This window comes from Pundamilia nyererei, unplaced genomic scaffold, assembly GCF_000239375.1.
Source record: "Pundamilia nyererei isolate P.nyererei 1_Seehausen unplaced genomic scaffold, PunNye1.0 scaffold00393, whole genome shotgun sequence".
Lineage (NCBI taxonomy): Eukaryota > Metazoa > Chordata > Actinopteri > Cichliformes > Cichlidae > Pundamilia > Pundamilia nyererei.
Window position 1 is genome coordinate 249,850 of NW_005187794.1, and position 12,977 is coordinate 262,826.

At 40.8% G+C, this 12,977-nt stretch overlaps 1 protein-coding gene across 1 annotated transcript in view; it reads left to right on the forward strand.

Annotated features, from left to right (window-relative positions):
• The window catches only part of ache (acetylcholinesterase (Yt blood group)), a 27,514-nt gene that overhangs the window by 12,351 nt on the left and 2,186 nt on the right, over window positions 1–12,977 (forward strand). Inside the window, exons 2-8 of the mRNA XM_005752987.1 lie at window positions 4,107–4,633; window positions 4,875–5,098; window positions 5,198–5,458; window positions 7,384–7,606; window positions 7,742–7,984; window positions 8,410–8,602; window positions 9,497–9,666. Of these exons, the coding sequence (XP_005753044.1) occupies window positions 4,147–4,633; window positions 4,875–5,098; window positions 5,198–5,458; window positions 7,384–7,606; window positions 7,742–7,984; window positions 8,410–8,602; window positions 9,497–9,666 (1,801 nt within the window). The 5' untranslated portion in view covers window positions 4,107–4,146. The remainder of the gene's footprint in view (window positions 1–4,106; window positions 4,634–4,874; window positions 5,099–5,197; window positions 5,459–7,383; window positions 7,607–7,741; window positions 7,985–8,409; window positions 8,603–9,496; window positions 9,667–12,977) is intronic.

The following is a 12,977-nucleotide window of genomic DNA, read 5'->3' on the forward strand; positions in this document are numbered from 1 at the left end:
AAAAACAAGCGCAAATTCAAACGCGATTTCAATGTCACATATTGACAGTGGCTCACCGATGCCAATGACATAATTACCCAGCTACATTTCTGAAAGAATGCAAAAGCATTGACATATATTTTTCCTTCCTATGACAGCCCAACGAGATTTTGGTAGCCCGACTGGAAAAATCGCTAGCCCCGGGACGTCAGGCTAGCGATTTTGCGAGCCCTGAATCTACAGTAAAAATAACATTGTTGACCCTCTAGAGTTGATGGATGCACATATCACTTACTCATTTAAGTCAAACTACCACTTTCTAATTTGTGTTGAAGTCACATTCAATGCAGGAAGAAACCATAAAAATATTTTTTAAGGACAGAGTAGAAGAAACTATGACTTCACTCTCGTATCAGTGGAAAAAAGCACCACAATAGCCAATCACAAGATTATATGGGAACATGTGGCATTTGGTGGCTCTGGAAAAAAAGGGGACGTTGTGGGAGTGGCTTCAAAATCAATAACGGTGATTTTAATAGTGAGTCTTTAGATTAGTGTGTTTAGAGTGCATGGTTATTGTGTCATGTAGTCATTGTTTGCTAAATTTGTATTTAAATGCTTGAAATTTTCAATTTGTATTTGCATTTCAAATGATGAAACTGATTAAATGTATCTTTGGGTTTCACAGCAAATAATCTCTTCAGTTTTTCTGTGATTTATTAATACAGCATATAACGATAAATTTTAACATCTTTTAAACACTTTACTTGGATTTTTCCAATTATCATACAGAACATTTGTATTATTTTACAGATAGCTACATCCCTACAAATCATAAAGACAGATAACACCAAGACAAGAAGAGAGAAAAGAAAACAGGGGTGCACCTCTCAGTTTTTACAGGCCTGTTCAAGGACAGACAAAAACATTAAAGGTTCCCTTATTCAGTGGTGATGTGATGGAGCAGTAGTAGACTTCCTTTTAAATAAAATCAGGCGTCTCGCTAATAATGAGAAAAAGGCAATGACCCTCTGTAAACGGGAACAGAAGTATACCAGAGAAACAACCAAAAATTGCCACCAAGGGGGAAGGCGAGATGTTATAGGCACAGGCTTTAGAGATGACTTCAAAACATGATGACCAGAAAAGAGCAATTTTCAGACAGGACCAAAACATATGAAGGGAGGTAGCTGGAGTCTGTTTGCATCTAACACACGATGGGTCTATGTTTGGAAATATTGTTGCTAGTTTAGCTTTTGAGTAACCTGTGTAACACTTTGAATTGTATTTAGGAGTGTCTTGAACAGAGAAGACGAGTGGACCCTGGAATGTTTAGATCTTTCCAGAGATCTAACCAGTCTGGTGATGGTTTACATCACTGAAAATAAATAATTGATTCTTGGCTAGACCATCTGCTACTGGTTTGATGAAAGCTGCCAACAGTGAGGGGCGAGCGGGCATCGCTGCCTGGTGCCCTCTGGAGACTGAAGCTGGAGGATGTTTGGTCATTTGTTCTGACACAAGCTGCTGGGGATTATTTAATATTTTTAACCAGTTTATCAAAGAGTTTCCGAAACCAAATTTGTGTAAAGTTGCAAATAAAAATTTCCAGTTAACTCTGTCAAATGTTTTTTCTGCATTTAGAGACAATATTGTGGTTTTTACTGGATGAGTAGTCTATTAAATTATTCTACGTGTATTTGTTGATGAGGGCCTACCTTTAATGAAACCAGTTGGTCAGGATGAATTAAGAGGGGGGTTTGCAGATTATTTTATGGTCAACATTAATAAGGGACGATAGCTCGTGGGAAACACAGGGTGTTTGCTGGTTTTAGCAGGAGACTAATGTTGGCAGAATTCATATTTGATGGTAGTCTGCTGTTTTCCTTGATTTCCTGCAACGGTCTGTGGAGTACTGGTGCCAGAATCGTCCAGAATTCTTTGTAGAATTATGTTGGAAATCCATCTGGACCTGGAGCCTTATTATTGGGCAGACTTATCAGAGCTTCCTGGAGTTCGCAGGTCATGAACTCACGATTGCACTGGACATGCACTGGAGTGAGGCTTGCTCTTATCTTTGAGATGATGTTCTCAGTTCCTGATAACAGTGCTAAAGATTCTCTCTGTCATGACTTGAGCAATTTGAGGTGCATGAGCCTCCTTTCAGGCTGTGCCTGTGCTTAATCCAGCTATTAAGTGGCTGTACCTCAGGTGGTAGAGCAGGCCACCGACTACCCGAAAGGTCGGTGTTTCAATCCAGTCTGCGTGCCGAATATCCTGGGAGATGATAGTAACCTCATGTTGCTCTCTGACACACCCATTGGAGCATGAATGTTTAACTTTATTATGACACTCCTTGCAGGTCCAATACGTTTTATTAAGTATACAAATAAACTTATCATTATTAAATATTTTATTTTGTTCCATTTAGCACCTTGAGTAAACCTTTGTTGTGATTTAGTGCTATATAAATAAAAACTTGTTAAAAAGAAAATAAGTTCATATGGTTGAAATCTCTGGATTCTGCCAGACCTGTAGTGCTTTTTCAAAATTTTCATTCAGCATTTACTGGTAATCCAGATTTTGGTGACCATTAAGTCACGTACAAGTGACACATGTTGAATGTGACACATGAAAATGAAGTTTTGTTCCAACATATATTCACATATATGCTGAGATCATATAGTGAGAGGTGGTGGACTAGTTTGTAATAAAACAGCTGTTTCTAAGGCTACGTCCACACGCACACGGGTATTTTTGAAAACACAGATTTTTCTATGTTTGAGCTTTTCGTCCACACGTAAACGGCGTCTTGGGTCACAGAAAATGGAGATTTTTGAAAACGTAGTTTTTGCGTTTACGTGTGGACGAGGAAAACTGAGATTTAGTCACGCGATGTCAAAGGCGTGCACCGTTTTTGACCTCACGCTGTGCTCACGTTATTGTTTACATGAGATTAATTTCTACAATGGTGGACAGAGACAAAATACTGTTGCTGTTAATCTGCCTGCAGTTTTTAAACACTGACACACACACAGTTACTGTCCCTCCATTTAGAAAGGCAGAGGCGCACGTGGCTTCTACATTCAACACAGACGCTCTCACAACTCAAAAACCAATGTCAATTTTGAATAAATTGAATTTGTAAAAAATTAAATCTATGTATGCTGTATGCATTTTGTTCATTATTAAGTTGCGAGTCTACACAACAGCCAAGCTTCTGTCTTTAGTTATTAACATTTGAAATGCACGTGTGGACGTAGCCTAAATATCTTATTTTATTGCATTCTTATTATGATTCTGTTGTGTGTCAGTTGTATCCGGGGAGGTGAAAGAGTTCCCCCTCATGTCAAAAACGTCACGTCAGTGAGTCACTCCTCACTTCCCTGACACTTGATTTGAATGACTGTATCTTGTTTTTCACATACTAATGTGGACTACTCTTTATTGAAATAAACTGTGTCTGTTAGTCGACCTATCAGCACAGAAACCCACCAAACCCAACCAGCATCATTACAGTTACAGGTCTTCTTATCCTAGAGCTGTGAAATATTTTAATGTTTGCTACCAACTAAGTGTAATTACATTCAGTCCTTCACCAAAAACATGATATACTCTTCTTAGTAAATTGATATTCACCACCTAGACATATTTATCCTACAAATGTTAGTCTCTATTAAACATAAGCAGATTTGAATTATTAGCTTTTTAATCTGCAGAAAGCTGTTTATGCTGGTGAAGCTCGGACTCTGTCAGACTGCTGTTGTCTCGGTGTTGAATATTTAATAAGTCTTTTCTCAGAAGCCGCAGCAGGTCACATCGACGCTGGCCATGCTGCACACTGATAAACCACACCAGGACGTGCACACGCACTGAGAAAGTCTCACATAGATTCACTAGTTGCTAAAGATAGAGCCTTCAATCCAGCCTTGAGATGATTATTTATTTTATTGCATATGATTCTATTGGCTGTTCGGGGTTGTCTGTCCGATCCAATCTTAAATCCACACTGGTGAAACTTTCATACTTCTGTCCTTTCTCGTCTCATCTCTCCCTCCCTGATTCTGCCTGTTCTCCGTCCTCTCCTGTACTGTAATCACATTACTCTCTCTCTGTCTTCTCTGTAGATCTGAGCGTACACAGAGCATACCCTGCCATCCTTGTCTGATGAAAGAGTCACGACATCTGCTTCAGATACACAGACCATATTCGCATACAAAGATGCAGCCCACTGTGGTTCTTCTCTTCTCCTCGATCTTCCTCCTGGCTTTCATCATCCCATTCTGCTTCTCCCAGAACGAGGGAGACCTGGTTGTTCAGACACGTACCGGTCGAGTTCGAGGCATCCGCCAGCTGGTGCCGGATCAGAGCTACATAACTGCTTTTCTGGGCATACCCTTTGCTGAGCCCCCACTGGGGAACCGCCGTTTCCGTCCTCCAGAACCCAAACGTCCGTGGACTGGAGTGATCGAGGCCAAGGAATACCCCAACGCGTGCTATCAGTATGTGGACACAGCATTCCCAGGCTTCCAGGGCAGTGAGATGTGGAATCCTAACAGAGACATGAATGAGGACTGCCTCTACCTCAATGTCTGGGTGCCCTCCTCGCCCAGACCTCACAACCTCACTGTCATGGTGTGGATCTATGGTGGAGGTACTTAAGAATTCACAAACCATACTGGGAATGTCACTCCAATTGTCATTGGAGCACTGGGTTAGCCGTTCCTGATATATTACATTAGAAAATTCCTCGTCTGTCAGATTATTTTTTATGTAGAAGGATTGAGGATATTACGCTGGGAATTCTAATCATTAAACGTCTTGAATAACAGTGATGAATTGTTGTAGTACGCTCTAATATTGTAGGTTAATGCTGTGATATTCCACGTTTCCAGGCTTCTACAGTGGATCTTCTTCTCTGGATGTGTATGATGGCCGTTACCTAGCTCACAGCGAGACAGTCATTGTGGTTTCGATGAACTACCGGATCGGTGCTTTCGGCTTCCTGGCTCTGCATGGCTCCTCCGAGGCTCCTGGCAATGTCGGCCTCCTTGACCAGAGGATGGCGCTGCAGTGGGTACAAGACAACATCCATTTCTTTGGTGGAAACCCTAAACAGGTGTGTTTCTCATTGCTTTATTTGTCAGGCCTCTGTTATGCTAGAATTATTATGAGCCTGTTTTGATTTAGTTTTCTGTTTGTTCTCTCTGTGAAACAGGTTACGATCTTTGGCGAGAGTGCTGGTGGAGCTTCAGTAGGATTCCACCTGTTGTCTCCAGACAGCCGACCCACTTTCACTAGAGCCATCCTCCAGAGTGGGGTCCCCAACTGCCCCTGGGCCTCAGTGAGTCCCGCTGAAGCCCGCAGACGTGCCACACAGCTGGCAAAGTTCGTCGGTTGCAACGGAGGAAACGACACCGAGATAATAGACTGTCTGCGCAGTAAAAGTCCACAGCAACTTATCGATCATGAGTGGCAGGTAATTTACACAAATTCTGCTTGACTTATCGTGTTGTTTGCAACGTGGACGAGAGACTTATTTTCAGTTTGACGTTTTTTAATTTCAAACCACTGGCTCTTTGATGCAATGGTTTATTACCTGTGGTTCCTACTAAGTGCACAATATGTTGTTAAGGATCAAAATCAGACCGGACTCAAACGCAAGACTCTCTCAAACAGTTCAGGAGAGTGTTCCCAAGAACACAAAACAGCCCACTGCTCTCCAGCACGGGCTTCTCCAACCAAGGGGATGTAGTTAGTAAGTTTTTCTCATTCAAAGCCAAGTTGCACAAACACGGATATAAGGAGCCGTCTTTCAGTAACTGAAGACCGAAATGGGAGGTCAGACTAACGAGGACAGAGGGACCATGCCAGTATGTACCTGTATCAGTCAGGGCTGCAACTGAAGATTATGTTGGTAGTTGAACAATCTGCCAATTTTCCTTCCATTAGTCGGTTAGCCAGCGAGTATTTCAACAACTCTCACAGTGCTGTGGGCAAACCTGTTCTAGTCTTCAGTCCTCACCTGCTCAAATCTGCCCACTCTGCTGTCTCGTTCCACAGAAAATTAAAATAATGAAACACATGAATTTGAAAATAATCAAATGTATTTTTAAAAGGACTCAATAGGACTGTCAGAATAAAAATCATATAAATAAAAATATTAGTTGCACAAATTAAAGTGCTATTAGTATTTAAATACAAAATAATGTGCAAATAGGAAACTAATTTGCTTTCTAGTCCAAAATAACAAGTTAACCCTGTAATGCTATAAGTTTCTGCGACCTCTGTCTCATCAACATCAATACTTCCCATAATTTCAAAATGTTGTGGACAAAACTCTTTTTTGTCTAAAATTAACATTGTTGCCAAAAATGCCCAATGTATCAAAAATATAATAAAAATATATCATACACAACACGACATAGCAAAAAAATATTGTGGATTTTGTTTTAAGGGTTAATAAACATCTCAGTTCAAAAAAATCTGAATTTTCTGGCTATTTTTTGACGGGTTGGGTCTGACGGGGTTAACAAAGTTTACAGATGATTCAGTAATGAATCCACAATTACTCTGAACATGTTCATCACGATCATTTACCAACAAAACAGATTTAGAAAAGACCGTTGCTCATCACATATTTGGTTATAGATCATAGTTTCTCATTAGGTGGAAGAGGTTTACTACAATATTAAAGTGTGAGATTTAAAGATTTACTATCACGTTTCATCCTGAGAAGTTTCTGACAGCTAATGTAAACATTACTGTAAAAACATTCATATAAACAACATGTCAATGCAACCCACTAACTTGTCAAAGGAGCTTGCAAAGAAAAGCGTCTGGACTTCTTTAAGTTGCTTGTCCCTCTGTGGGGGGGACACTCCCACTGGGTTTAAATCTGGGACTCCCCACCATGTGACCTTAGAACTGAAGAAGCTTCTCGGATGAGAGGTGAAACGTCTTCAAGCAACTTAAAGAAGTCCAGACGCTTTTCTTTGCAAGCTCCTTTGACTACGATGACCTGGATGACTGAGAACCTTCACAGACAACCCACTAACTTCATAAAACTGACCCATTTGGACATCGCAGCTCCAGCGTGCCAGCGTTTTAAATGCTCGTGCACTGCATCAGTGCTGTCATGGAAGGAAAGCTCTGCTTTGCACAGTCTGCATTTAACTTTGTTTGCTGTTACATGCTTGCACATTTTTTTAAATCTCCCTGTCGCCAAATCTTTATAATCAATGACGTCATGTTGACGAATCGTTGCAGCCCCAGTACCAGTATGTCTGTTACTGGGGTAAGTCACACAAAAGGAGTAGCTTGGTTCTGGAGTAGGAAGTAGCACTTCTTGGTGTTCAATGTTGCGTTATTTCACAGTCCCATGTGGGTTTGTCATCCATGCAGGTTCTGCCATGGTCCGCTCTGTTCCGATTTTCATTTGTGCCTGTTGTGGATGGCGAGTTTCTGCCCGACACTCCTGAGGCCATGCTCAACTCAGGGAACTTTAAAGACACGCAGATTCTCCTCGGCATTAATCAGAATGAAGGCTCCTACTTCCTGCTGTATGGAGCACCAGGCTTCAGCAAGGACAACGACAGTCTGATCTCCAGAGAGGACTTCCTGGAAAGTAAGGATGGATATATGTAACTGAGCAGAGAGAATTGTATAAATCCATCCAAAACATTCAAGTTAATTCTGCTTCAGGTTATTACGGCACAGTTTTACTTGTATCGTGTTAAAAACTTCAGTGTCACTCTTCCAGGTGTTAGGTTGAGCGTACCTCATGCTAATGATATCGGCCTGGAAGCAGTGGTGCTGCAGTACACCGACTGGATGGATGAGAACAATGAGATAAAAAATCGTGATGCCATGGATGACATTGTCGGTGACCACAACGTCATCTGCCCGCTGGCCCACTTCGCTCGCTCTTATGCACAACACAATGCCCTCAAGGCTAACGTGGGTGGCATCAACTTTGGTGGGGTGAACAGTGGAAACTCACAAGGTAGGATACCCGAGTACCAGTGTGGTCTGTCAGATCTAGAAGTATATATATCCCATACCCAGACACGCTACTGTTTGAAGGACCTGCTTTCTGGTGATAGAACAATTTGGTACGATACTTAAATTAAACTGTGCGTTAAATTTCATGTTTTCACTTTTTAATGCAGATGATAGCTATTTAAAATATGCTATAATGTGCAGGACAACTGTACAACAATTGAATCTGCATTTGTCATGTAAGCGATGTTGATACTCTGAAGATAGATCAGTAAAATATTCTAGTTGGAAAAATGATTTATTTTTTAACTGTCCTTGTAAAAGATTAAAACATATCTGTAGTTTCTGAGTAAAAATGAAATAATAATGATGATTAACTATTTATAATTGTAATTTTCATGCATTTTCTTCCACCATTTATTTCTTAAGGAGGGATGTATCTTTACCTTTTCGATCACCGGGCATCCAATCTGGCCTGGCCAGAATGGATGGGGGTGATCCATGGCTATGAGATTGAATTTGTTTTCGGGCTGCCACTGGTGAAGAGGCTCAACTACACCCGAGATGAGGAGAAGCTAAGCCGACGTATGATGAAATATTGGGCCAACTTTGCTCGGACTGGGTGAGGCCACAAAAAAAAAACTACCTATGGAATCAGGGTCTATGTCCACGTCCAGTCTTTTTTATGCAAATGCACCTCAGCAGCCATGTTTTTCAGTCAAAATAAATAATGCAGGAAAAGCTGTATGAGTAAGCAGCCCTTTAATTCCTGTGAGACTGCAGGTTAATGAGTCTTGACATGAATTTGGAGGCACAGAGAGCTTCTCCTGACAGTTAACCCTCATGCTACTTGGCTTAAAGGAAAGGCTTTAATAAGTAAATGTTAACGCTGCGAGGTACACAGTGGGGGAAATTAAATTATTTGATCTCCTTTTGAAATTGTATCCAGTCACAAAGAATTGAGAAAGCTACAATTTATTTTAATAGTAGCATAAAACTATCAGCAAAAACAAACATTCTGTAACAGTTACAAATTCATGTGCATTTTAGTGAGTGATCAGTATTTAATCAGCTTGGAAGACAATTCAGTACTTGGTGGAATGACTGCAGCAAGAAACACTGTCAGACATTTCCTGTATTCAATTCAGTTTTATTTATACAGCGCCAAATCACAACAACAGTCGCCTCAGGGCGCTTTATATTGTAAGGTAGACCCTACAATAATACATACAGACAAAAATGAAATGAAATAAAATTTAGTGATCCTTAGTGAGCACGTACATGTTTGAGCTTGAAACACACTCAGATGTGATTATCTGAATATGTTTCTCATTGAGCAAAATGGCTCAATGCGCCATGCTGCAATGGAACATGAAGTAGTGATGTACTACGAGTACCGACATCGACTGCAAGCAGAATTGTTGTGAATCTAACAGTTAGTTTGGAGATCATTTTACTGCTTTTTCGTTTGATTTAGTTGTAATTGCAATATCCTTTCTTGTTCTGTCTGTATCAGAAATCCCAATGACGTGCAGGGAGATAGAGGGAAACGCTGGCCTGTGTTTACCGTCAGCGAGCAAAAACACGTTGGCCTCAACACCGAATCACTCAAGATTCACAAAGGTTTGCGAAACCAGATGTGCGCATTCTGGAATCGCTTCCTGCCACGCCTTCTCAATATTACTGGTAAATACTATTAAATATTACTTCATCTCTACACTTGAAATCTGTACTGAATGCAGGTCTTCACTTATGTTCCACTTAAAATTATGACACTTCTCACTGGATGCATGATACAAGAATTATTTTAAACTAAAGTGGAGCTTTCCCACATAGCAGGCAGGTCTGGCCCGGATCTGGTGTCAAGCCGGCACTGCTGGCTGACTTCTGGCATGATAAGACGTATGTCATCCAGATATGGGCCAGGCCTGGCATAGATGGCACTGTTTATGTGATGGCATGCTCATAAAAAACAGGTCTGGCCCGGATCCGGCATCAAGCTGGCACTTCTGACTGACTGGTGTCATGGCAGGGTGTATGTCAACCAGATGTGGGCCAGGTCTGGCAGTGATGGCACTATTCATGTTCCTGTTTTCCTATTTTAGTTAGAAGACCCAAATGCCATGTTGCAATACTATACTGCTATGGTAGCCAACGTTTCAAATGCAGGTTTGACAGGTTTGTGAGTGTACACTTTATCCAAAACCTAGTGAGGGTTTACTCATGGTCACTACTGGGTGGCTGTAGCTCAGGAAGTGGAGCAGGTCAGCTACTGATTGGAAGGTTAGTGGTTCGACCCCTGGCTCCTCCAGTCAGCATGTCAAGAGTGTGAATGTGAATGAATGCAGTTAGGAAGCGCTCAGTTCAGAGAAAGTGTGTGACTGGGTGAATGTGGCATGTTGTATAGAGCACTTTGAGTAATCTGGGAGAGTAAAAAAGCGCTATATAAGAATCAGGCCATTCACTGTCTCAACAGAGTTTCGTCGTGTTACTTTTGCACTATTATGTTCCGGCACATGTTGTTATTACATGGCTTGATTAAGGTACACATTAGGCTGACATCTGGGGCCAGAGCTGAAACTGTTCTGAGCCAGCACAGGACCACCAGTGTGTCTGCAACTGGCCCATGTGGGGGCCACCTCTGGCAAACCAGATCTGGGCCACCAAAGGGCCGTCATTCTTTGCAGTATGTGGGTCATGCGTAAGTTGTGTGCAGCCATGGGCCAGTTGCAGACACACTGGTGGTCAGCCTAATGTGTACCTGTATCATTCTTTGCAGTATGTGGGCGAGATCCGTGAAATACCAATTTTGCTATGTGGGATGTAGCAGCTTGTGTCAGTTCGTTGTTTTGTTTTTCTTAAATAAATGCAGCTCCTCCTGATTGGTATCAGACGGTTGACTCCCCCCTTGAAAACTGTTCGTGGTGTTGATTTCAGACCATGAAATTATTTCATCATATCTTTATATGTAACCCCAATTTTTGAAAATTTGGGACATTGTGTAAAATGTAAATTTAAGAGAAGAATGGACCGACATGAAAATCTCATAACCCCTAGTCATTCACAATAGAAAACAGAAACTCTATCAAACTGAAGAGAAGACAATAAAGCAGTTTTCAAATTGATGATACCAACACATCATAACAAAGTGGGAGAGGACCACATTTACCATTGTGTAGCATCAACTATTGGGGTGGCTGTGGCTGAGAAGGTAGTAAAGTTGGTGGTTTAAAGCACTTTGACGGCTCAAGTAGAGTAAAAAGTGCTATTTACGGACCAGTTCATTCCCTCTGTATTGAACGACACTCTGAGGAGAGCAGTTGCTGGACTTTTGGGAGGGGAAAGCTCTCCCATTGATGTCTGGTACAGGATTCAAGCTGCTAAACAGTAAAAAGAGACACTTTCTATTTTGTGAAAAACATTAGCTCTGTTTGAAGTTGATTGCAGCAATACATATCAAAAGTTGGAAACACTAACTCTAAAGGCTTAGAAAGCAAGAGCTTCTAAAAATAGAACAGCTTGAAGATCATTTTGCAACTAATTAGGTTAACTGGCACCAGCACAGTAACATGACTGGATATTAAAAGGCAGGCGGAATTTCTCAGAAGTAAAGACGGGCAGTGTTCTCCAAGCTTTTTCTGTCACGTGACAGTGAAATGGAGCTTCGCCAGTCTGCAGAAAGCTGCATCTACAGATTGTGGAACAGTGTCGACTTAATAGTCCTCAACGTAAAATGCAAAGACTTAGATGTCTTATTACTTACAGTATATAATGTCCTTAAAAAATCATGGGAGAAATCTCTGTGCACGAGGGACAACGTGAAAATCAATCTTGGATACTGATCAGGCGGCACTGCATTAAAAAAAAACAGACATGATTCTGATATTTATCCAGAAATCACAGTATGTAAAAGGAGTTTACCATGCCATCCACAAATGCAGGTTAAACCTCTGCCATAGAAAAACTAAGCCATATGTGACCACGATCAAGAAAACCTGCTGTCTGTGCTAAAACTAATCTGGTCTGGGGGAACATGGAGAACTGTGGTCAGATGAATCAAAATTTCAAATTCGTTTAGGAAAACATGGACCCTGCATCTCTTGACCTAAGGAGGTATCTGGTTTGTTTAGCATGGATTTGGTATGTTACACAGACCTTTTATCAATGCTAAAAGGTATGTACAGCATTTAGAGCAAATAAACTCTTTAAACTTGGTCCTGTCCCAACTTCAAGATGCATTGCTGTCATCAAATTTAAAATGACCGTATTTTTTCTTTCTAAAATGTTACTCATGTTCTCATTTTAAACATTTGATATGTTTTCTGCATTTTATTGTGAATAAAATATGGGTTTATGAAATTTGGAAATCATTACATTCTGTTTTTATTTATATAGTATTGTATTGTATTTGATTCACATCTAAAATGAAACAGTGTTGTTATCGAGTTTGGGTGACTTAATTATCCAAGAGTAGCTGTAAAACAGCTAACTGACCATCTGTATTCAGTACATAGAACTGGACCCAAATGCAGACATAATTGAGACAGGGATAAGTCTTTACAAGCTTTTGAGTGCACAGGAATTCAAGATAGAGGAACACTGAAACATAGCGCGAATCTCTGCACCAATTTACTCAGAAACAAATAAAATACAGAAGAAAGCCAAACAATAACATAAGTTATCTAAGTGACTTGTATATCATGTTTAACCTGAGTGGCGAAAGACCGCGGGGGTCTGAAAATGATGTGCCGGGAGTCCGGTGTTCTCACCGGCTCTAGTGAGCCTTGAACCCTCTAGTTATCGAGCTGGTGGGTAACGTCTCCGAAAACATCGGAGAACTTTTCCAAATATGTGGTGTCTTGATAAACCGAGCAGATATTTGAAGTTTACACAGCTACATTCTCGCCTGAAAATATCTTAAAAGTTTATTTTGTGACCCAGAAAGAATAATAAGAGTAATATTAAAACTAACTAGCTGCCACCATTGTTGGAAACTG